At 35.5% G+C, this 9720-nt stretch overlaps 1 protein-coding gene across 2 annotated transcripts in view; it reads right to left on the bottom strand.

Annotated features, from left to right (window-relative positions):
* Positions 1-674: 674 nt before the first annotated feature.
* LOC143912756 (terminal nucleotidyltransferase 5C) overlaps positions 675-9720 on the bottom strand; it is a 132636-nt gene continuing 123590 nt past the window's right edge. Inside the window, exons 1-2 of one of the 2 annotated variants that reach the window (XM_077432130.1) lie at positions 8987-9200; positions 675-3876 (exon numbers count right to left, since the gene is read on the bottom strand). In XM_077432130.1, coding sequence (XP_077288256.1) covers positions 2629-3876; positions 8987-9088 — 1350 coding nt within the window. In that variant the 5' untranslated portion in view covers positions 9089-9200 and the 3' untranslated portion in view covers positions 675-2628. Of the gene's footprint in view, positions 3877-8986; positions 9201-9720 lie in introns of those variants that run through there. The other variant, XM_077432122.1, reaches the window with a different exon arrangement.

The raw sequence follows: 9720 nt of genomic DNA, 5'->3' as shown, positions 1-9720 counted from the left end.
CCAAATTATGTACATACAACACATTTATTCGCCTCTGGAAAACTTGCCAGGATAACATTAAATTTACGAATACGTACGTATACAAAACTTTGCTAAAATACACTGCAAACATAACGAGAAAAATGTTTAATATATTATAAAAAATATAAACATCTTTACAGAATATATGCGTCAAATAGGTAAACACGTACTTTATTTGTGGTAACTATATGTTGGAAGAAAATATGTAAACAATGTAATAAATAATGTAGGCCCCACATTTATAAATATTTATCATTTATTTGTATATGAAAAATTTGGCAAACAGAGCAAATTATATCGTAGAAACTACGCAAGGATGCAATACACTCTTAAGTTCATAAATTGTTCCGTCAATTAACATTGATAGATATACGAATAAAAAGAAATGCGTAACAAAAACGTGTTGATGTTGCACATCACTCGATGAACATATTAGTTTATATACAAACATTTGTAGAAAAATACTTTCATAAAAAAAATATTCAACATTATATGAAGACTGCAAGGCACACTAACTTAAAAAAAAGAAAACCAGCCTGAGTGTACGTAATTTCAAATAAAATAATATACATGTATATAAAAATTGACTGTACACTTTTCTACAATATACATATGTATTGTCCCTAGCCTCTGTGTATTTTCTTTTTAATAAGTACTTTGTATTTTTATTACAATGTAAGTACATCACGAGATAATAATTTGCATGCAAATTTTACCTAGGATAAAAGTTATGAACCACCCTAAGCTAGACTCCTTCGTTTTATTTCACACACGAGACGACAGCGACAATAGTAAAACAGCATTTTCCTAAATACTATGAATATATAAAATCACATTTTCGAAGGGACATAGTGACTAACCGCTACCCACCGATATCGCGTTGCAATAATAATTTACTGGACGTACAAAGTGATGTAAAAATAAATAAATATTTATTTTGAATTGAAATTGACGTGCATGCCGCGTAAATAAATATTTGACAGTTTGCGTATGAGCGTACAAAAAAATAACTGAAATATTTGATTGAAAAGTTGATTTGAGAAGTATTAACAATGAATATTCATATATTAAACTGTGTAGACATACATAGGTGCATAAATTTGCTCATAGTTAACGTTAAGCTGCTAACCTGAGAAAGATAATACTCGCACAAAGTTTTCCAAAAATAAAAATATTATACCACACAAATGCTAACAATTCAACAGTGTAAAAACATATCGAAAACGCGATGTACAGTGGGTTGACCCGTCAGATTTTCATTATATTTTGTATAATAATTAATTATATTATTCAACTATTTTAATCTATGGGGACTATCGGATCTACGTAATTAAGGACAGGCCGAAAAGTTATTTATTTTTTTACTTTGTATAAATTTTTGACTAAAATCAATACGCGCCAAATATTATAAAGAAAAACTAAACGAAAATTGAGCGACTCTTAATACTTTGGAATGCAGATGAACTTTTAGGCCCCTTTATTCATTCATGATAAATTCAACCAAGTAATAATGTATAGTAAAAACAATGATCATTTTATTACAAATATAAAATCTTTTTAAAATTTCACAAAGATATATGTATAATATAAATTTTTCAATAATCGATATTATGTTTTGCGATTTATATAATCAACAATCAGTCACCGTGCAAATTATATCTGCCCATGTTTTTAAATTCAACATCTTAACGGTTAAATTTTCTAATGAAAGATACTTAACTTGTTATTATTTAACGAGTACATTCATCATGTTGTTTTCTTTAAATTACGACTACCATACGACTATACAATATGTAGAGAGATTGAAAAATCGAAAAAATTAAAACCGAAGATATGTCACAGAGTGAGCCATTATGTTGTAGGGGTACCGGGTGTCCCAACATCCACCCACTAACATCCACCCTGGATATACTATATATGGCACTAACGGGAGCAGACGCAACACCATATACAAGTCCCACCAGTGTAAACGAGCTTTCAAACTGTTAAGCGCCGTAAAAACTGGGAAATCTTACATAAATCCTCATAGTCTCGTATAAAAAAATACACATTAAAGGTAACACATTACCGGAAAGAAACATAACTTATCATCTATAATGACATGTTTTTTTTTAGTAACTAAATCTAAATAATACATATTTTTCGTAGATCTTTTTTTTTTTTGGTAAAGATTTTTTTTAGTAGGTACGTTTTTTTAATATTTTTTTTTGTTTTGTAAATATTTTTTTTTAATCACTGAAATGCTTCAGCTCATTTTTACAACCTTCTTATAAAGCATAGAGTAACAAAATACACAATATCAAATCACACAGCAACACGCAGCATTGTTTTCAGCTGAAGGCGGCGTAGCAAGTGTTAAAAGCCTGGCCGCCGGCCCCGCGCTCGCCTCAAATACATATATTTTTTTGTTTCACAGCCTCTTATCCAAAAATAAATATACACACAAAATCTAAGACCGAAGGAGTGTTATACTAAGTGTATACATACATACATACATGTATAATTCCAGAAATTTAATTGTTACACGAGCGGAGATTACGGAATGGCTTTATATGTAGTGGTCGCCGGCTAGTAGGGGTGCGCGAGGTTGCGTGCCGGCGAGCCCGATCACGTCGAACAGGTCATCCAAGGTGCCGGGCAGGAGCAGGGATAGCACGCAGGAATTATGGGAGCATAGTAATACCCATTGGCGTAAAGAAGAGCAGGCTGAGGAGCTGCGTTCAATAGCCGCTGCTGTTCCCGGTATAATTCTCGGCAAGCCAACGACTCGATGAGGGATAACGTCTGCCGTCGTTCGTGGCCCATCAAACACACCGTGGAATCGCTCACAACACTCTGCAGCAGCATCAGGAATTGGTACTTGAGAGCTTCCTCGTCGGGCCCTGCGAAATGGTTCCACAGGTAGCCCTCGAGCTTGGTGCGCTGGGTCTCGATATCGGGGAAGTCTATGAAGAACCGCGAGCACATGTACCGTTCGAGGGTTTTGATATAGTCAGGCTTGGCCGCGCGGTACCCTTTCACCAGAAGGTTGCAGTATTTGAGCAGACCCCCACCGCGGATCTCTTCAGGATGCCGCGTGCATATCAACTTCTTGTGCAAGTGGTAGAGGGCTTCTTGGAAGTCGCCGTAGACGGACTCGCCGACCACGGTGGGGTAGAAGTTCTCGGTGATGAGGAGCTCGGATCCGCACCCGCAGAACATGAACAACGAGTCGAGGACTATTTGGAATGAGTCGACTGAGAATTCGAATTGGCGACGCATCGTGTCGACGAACTTGAGCTCGACGTTCTTGTGTCCGCGAGAGTTGCCTAGGGAGATCAGGGACCAGCGGTCGCCGTCGTTGTTCACCTTAACCATCTTGCTCACGTAGGCCTCCTTGATGCCACACGTGGACACGCGCTTGCGTGCCACTCCTTCGGGTAGAAGCTCGCAGAGTGAACCCAAGACTGCGCTCTTGACTCGGTCGTAGTGTCGCCCGCTTGGGAACTCGACCGCGAATATGAGGTCGAGGTCGTTGTAGGGCTGACTCTCGCTGGCCAGCACGTGAGAGGCTGCGCCCCCGTTCAGCCGGATGTCTTTCACTCGCATGCCTGCGCCCCCATCCGAGGACGGTGCCTCCAGCTTGGCTCGCACCCTCGTCACCAGATCGCGCAGCCTCACGTCCAGAGTGGGAAAGTTACCACGTCCGTGGATGCTCACCACTTCGTCCATCACGTCGCTCAGTCGCCGCACCTGCTCGTAACTGAGCACGGCCAACCTTTGAGATGTAACCACATCGTCGATTACTTCCACGCCTTCCACCACTGACAAACTCTCCATCCGGAAAGGTAGAGACACCTCAGTCACGTTGTTCACCTGCAAAAACACAAACGAAACCATTTTAATCAAATGACCAAACGTTTCATATTTACATCATATATCGCTATTCCGTCTGTCTGTCTGTAATACTCGTTTCTATTCGACATATGTACATATGTACGTCACTGCTAAAACGTATACGAAGATACAATAAAAAAACTTCTATATATACTAATCGATGCCAATCTTTCCGCTTGGCTGAGAATTTATTACTATCTATTAAAAAAATATTTAATTAATGAATTTTTCTATTGGTGTTTTATATTGTTTACATGAAAATTGTAGGTAGGTAGGTAGTTTTTACCATTTTTTCGTATTAAACAATTAAATATAAATATTAATTTAAATATATTTGAAAGGTATTTGAAAAAAATTCGACCGCGTGGGGATCGAACTCATGACTGATGACATGGCCTTACAGGGATGTTTTGTATTTGCAGTTGTTTCTTACATATTTATTGAAACTGGCTGTAGGTGCAAGGCATTCCTTATGCTATATTTTATTTGATATTTTTACTTTATCTGTTATTATAAATACTATTTTTTATGTATGTAGATGTATTTATGTTTATGTTTAATTGTTATTTTGTTTTTTTTGTTTTTTGTGTTATATTTTTTGACCATTGTGGCGCTTTAGGAATTCCTGTTATGCCACAATGGTCTGTTTAAAATAAATAAATAAATAAATAAATGTGTTTCTTTTATTTGATTTTTATTTAATAACTTAATATGCCAACACCCATGCGATGATATGTCATCGGGTACAACACTAGTAAATAAATAATAATAAAAAAAGCATATATTATTTCTAAATGACCAAGTAAAAGTTATCACATAACAGCGTTTCTTAACACAGGGCAATAGTTTTGGTTTGGTGAACAAATACGACATGCATAAAATAGCTCGTACATATAAGGATGTGACATACACGAAAAAAGACCAATCACCATGGTGAAAAGCGGAATGTCGAAACAAAGTAAAATTTAAAAGAATTATCTGTAAATGCGTCTAGTCTGAGTTAGGGCGAAAACACATCGAGTGGTACGTGGTATGTGTTTTTTTTTAGATACTTTAAAACATGTGAAAAAAACGCAGCACCCCCTAGCCCATTTATATGGTATACAGTCCCAAAAATCACCCCCTGGAGTTTTTTCGGGGACATTTTATCCTTGCTTGACAGTGATAGATTATGGTCGATAACGTGGTTGCATATGGATATGCACACACGTGTGACCTCCCAAAAATATGCATTCTGCACGTGCAAGTACACCCGAATTCGGTTTGAGGAACAACAAATGTTTAAGGTCATAGCGGGAAGCCAAGGACACGCGACGTTCCATATTACTTAGTGTTTTCGCTTTTAAGATCGTCCCCGTATAAGAAGTGGAGACATGAACAGTACGAGTTCGAGAAAAGCATAATATAGACGTTTTTTAAGTGTGGTGCTGGAAACGGATGCTTAGAATCCCTTGGACAGCGAAAAGAACCAATGTGCAAAAGTTATAGATTAGCGATAGATTGTCTTCCATTTGTCTCAGGCATATACTCCAGTTATTTGGGCACCATTAGACCAGACCAGAACGACTCCAAAAAAATAAAAGGGAAAATTGTAGTCGAGCTGTGGTGAGAAGATCGGAAAGTCACGACCCTCAGGCATGAGGAAAGCGACGAAGAAGAATACGTACAAACAAACAAATTGCTTAAACTTCAGTATTAGTAACAACAGAATATTTATTATAAAGTTCGTAAAAAGCAATCCAGTAAATAACTTCGTTAAGAAAAAGTAAGCAAAAGAAAAATTTAAGGGGCTTCGGTTGTCAACCGTTGTTATGTTGAAAGTTGTTACAAATTTACCAAAATATTTAGAAAATTGCTGTATACATTACATATATGTCTGTACATACATATAATACGTATGTCATAAAAAAGGCATGGCTCTCGGTGCGTTTGATCAGTTCTATAATTTGCTTTTTGTTTGTAATGGTAGATTTGCATATACATACATGTACATACATAGTTCAGATAAGTACTCACATAGATATACGCGTAGACAAAAGGAGGAGAGGGGGTGGTGTTTAAGTCTACCTTCCTCCCTAAAATTATCTTTTATTGTAGGGAGGAAGGTTGGTAGATAGTTTTGATAAAAAGTTCTTCGCTCATTCAAGCTGTGAAAATATAGTGACCTCTCACCCCCCCCCCCCCCCCTCCCGAGTTGAACGCTCGAAGGAAAAGAAAATAGTAAAAATTATACGCGGGTTGTAAAATTCATATTATTCAAGTATTGCAATATTATTGGATGATAAAATAATACAACTATGAAAAAGGAGGATAGTCCCTCATATACATACATATACATATGTAGTATTTTAATTGAGATAAATTCATCGTAATTCAATTGAAAATGGGTCACGTCAAGTAAGCATGTACATATGTGCATATATATATATATATATATATATATATATATATATATATATATATATATATATATATATATATATATATATTCATATATTTTTTCTTAAATATTTACAGTTAAAAAAGCTCAAACACACGACTCTCATTTTCCTGAACTTATTTATGTTTATATAATAAATAAATTTAATGTCGACCTTGACCTTTGTATTACTGTTAAAAAAATGTTGATGAATAAACATACATACTATTATTTTACCGTTCCCCATAATATATGTATGCAACAGTAGCAAGCGATCGATTTTAACATTGCAACCAAGCATCTGAACAAAAATTTTAAAATTACTTCTTAGTGATAAAAAATCTTTCGTCATGCTTCGACAAGATCGCTTCGATCAACTAGTTATTAATTACCGCTTAATTATCATAAGTGTTAAAAATTCGCGAGATAGCAACGCATAGCAATCATATTTCGCATCATTCCGCTGATTATTATATTTGAATATTATAGAAATATTTATCAACAGTTCAGTGAAAATGGCGAGCCAGATTTTATCATTATACAAAAGGCGAGACATTGCCTATTTATTTAATTGTTTGAACGGTGCCGTTTGAATATTTACGATGTGTGAATGCACATTGAAAATGAAGTGACTGTATGGTCTAATTGGTGCATATTAACACATTAACGTGAGGCCGAGTTACACAATGGTCAAAGAAGTGTATACCTACAGACTTGTAACTTTATATATGTATGTACATATGTACAATAAACCACTTTCACTATCCTGCGCGAAAAAACTACTTAAGTCGCACATTCTAACACAAAAAATAACCCAGTCACCTTGAAATACTTTTTTTTGTATGATTTTAACAGTAGCCAAATGCGTACCGCACAGTTTTGTAATATAAAGAAATTTATTAATAGGTAATTTATTACATTCCATAAAGCTTTATAAACAAAAAGTGTTTCTAAATTTTACATTATTTGTAGTAAATAGCTTAATAAATATTTTTTTCTAGGAAAATTTACAGTTTTTACGTATTTTCTCATGCCATATGTATTTTAGTAAGCATCTGTTAAGGTAAATTTAAAATATATACCATTTAATTTTAAGTTATGGCATTCACATATGTACTTACGTATGTAAGTTTACGTATGTGCATTGATGTATGTAAGTAAATAAATAAGCTTACGTACGTATATAGACGTATTAAAAAACTACTTGTTAAAATATATTTTAAATTTAATGGATGAGCATATATTTTAAGTATGTACTATATAATACATTCTAAAAAATTTCATTAAAAATCATTTCTTACAAACATTTCAATTATTTTTTTAACACTTAAAATAGTTATTTGATTTGTCAACAATACAAATACTATTTAAACTTATTTTTATTTAATAAATCAAAAATAAACCATTCACTAGTTACATCTACATGACAGAATACGTATGTATGTATGTGTGTATGAATTAATATAATAGAACTGATCATTCACTTTTTGCCACTAATCCATGTCGGTAATGTTGCAAAATTGTGTGAAAAGAAATTTATAAAAAAAAAAACTATATAATACTAATTGACGTGATCTTTATATTAAACGTACAACACACACACACACACTATTCTTTTGAAGCACATTGACATATTGGATTTTGCTCATTTTGGCAAAGTGTAATGGATGGTTGCGTGACCTGCGAAACGTCTCGACCGATCTACAGTTGAGATTTTTTTATAAATTATTAATACATTTGAAAAAAATCGCACACTATCGTACAATCATGTAAAACGTATTTTGCTCAGTAGTACTATCTATGACGTAGAATGTACTAGAGTCAACAAACATATGTTACAAATTTTTCATACGCGAAACGTCGAATAAACTTAGCGAAAATTAATATAAATATATACAAACACAAACAGCATGCGCGTAGAATAGAAAACAGATGTGCGTAAACGTAATGAAACTTTAGTATATTGGTTTTCTTTTTGGCACTTCGTGTGCATAACGTTCCACGTAATAATGTAATATATTGTAATAGCAACAATAATACGACGACAAGATTCAATATTTACACGTGTACATTTTTTTAAATATATATTATAATGTATTCAATAATCCAAACCAAGGGCACGTTATTTTTACAACAATACGTAATGAGAGTTTTTCTTTTCGAGTATAATTTCCGTCTTGTTTTGAATATAGAACAAAAACCATTAACTGATCACATATTGTGCGACACGTATGCATATCCAAAATTACATAGAATGAAACAAATGTATATATTTTATCACTTTTTTGACCTTATTTTTATATAAAAGTGTAGATGATTTGGAACAGCTCTAAAATTGGATATGTAAATATATCGCCGATTCAATCTCACATTTGAAATTAATCCATCTGTTATGCAATGCAAATGGAAAGGATTGGAAATTCGATTTCAACAAGCTGAAATTCTTTTCGGCAAAATCCGTAGGCGAGATGACGCGCGTTTCGCATGTGACTATTTACGGCGCTTCAACGCATTTTCGAACAGTTTTCAATTTCATTTTCTCCGACCACTTTTCACGCACTCTTTTTTTTTGATATTTTCACATTTGTGTTTTTTTTTTTTGTTTTTTTTTTTTTTGGTAAACATAATGGTTTTTTTTTTTTTTTGGGTGAGGGTGAAGTGGTAGCCAACCTGTTCTGTGTCAGGGGTGCGGGGGCGAGGACGCGGCGAGACAGGAGGCTCCGGCTGAGGCTGAGGCGCGAGGATGGCGCGCGACATCACCGCGGTTGCCATCTGGAGAGACAGTGACTATGAATGTATGTGAGTACGGCACACAAGCAACCGGAGTGACGACCCGCGACCGACTGCCGATAGCCGGTGGGGGGTGGTGTTGCCGGGCGACTTCGAGTCAAGTGAAAGGCCGTGACGTCACGCGTAGTGGGAGGTGGGTGGGGATTTGGGAGGGCCTGAGGAGGGGTACCGCGACACCCAAATTGAGCGACGTGACAATAGCCTCGTCGGCGAACAACAAACTGTGGCGCGCGCACTCCCCATGACGCACTTCGGCTACTACCGGTGCGTCTTGATGACGCGTGTCGTCCAAGACTTGTGACACCCGGTGCGTCGCATCGGACAGGATATCAATTTTAAGCTTGAGACGCTCAGGGGTGTGGAAACAACAGTAGCTACAACATTTTTGACCTTTTTAAGAGGAAAAAATCCCACTTCTGGTTTATTAAATTAAATCATTTTTTTTTATTTTCATCAGATTGATACAAGAATTATACTTGAATTTTTTCGTGAAGAGCAGACATGTTTAAGGGGTCTAAAAAAATGGTGGAAGAAAAATCGAACAAGAGTAAACTGCCACTTTCGGCTGACAAATGCTTACCAAATTTTACAAATAACTTGATATTAAGCTTAAA

Source organism: Arctopsyche grandis, chromosome 1 (assembly GCF_051622035.1).
Source record: "Arctopsyche grandis isolate Sample6627 chromosome 1, ASM5162203v2, whole genome shotgun sequence".
In the NCBI taxonomy this organism is placed as follows: domain Eukaryota; kingdom Metazoa; phylum Arthropoda; class Insecta; order Trichoptera; family Hydropsychidae; genus Arctopsyche; species Arctopsyche grandis.
The sequence above is the reverse complement of the archived record's forward strand: the minus strand, read 5'-3'. Positions and strand labels throughout refer to the sequence as shown.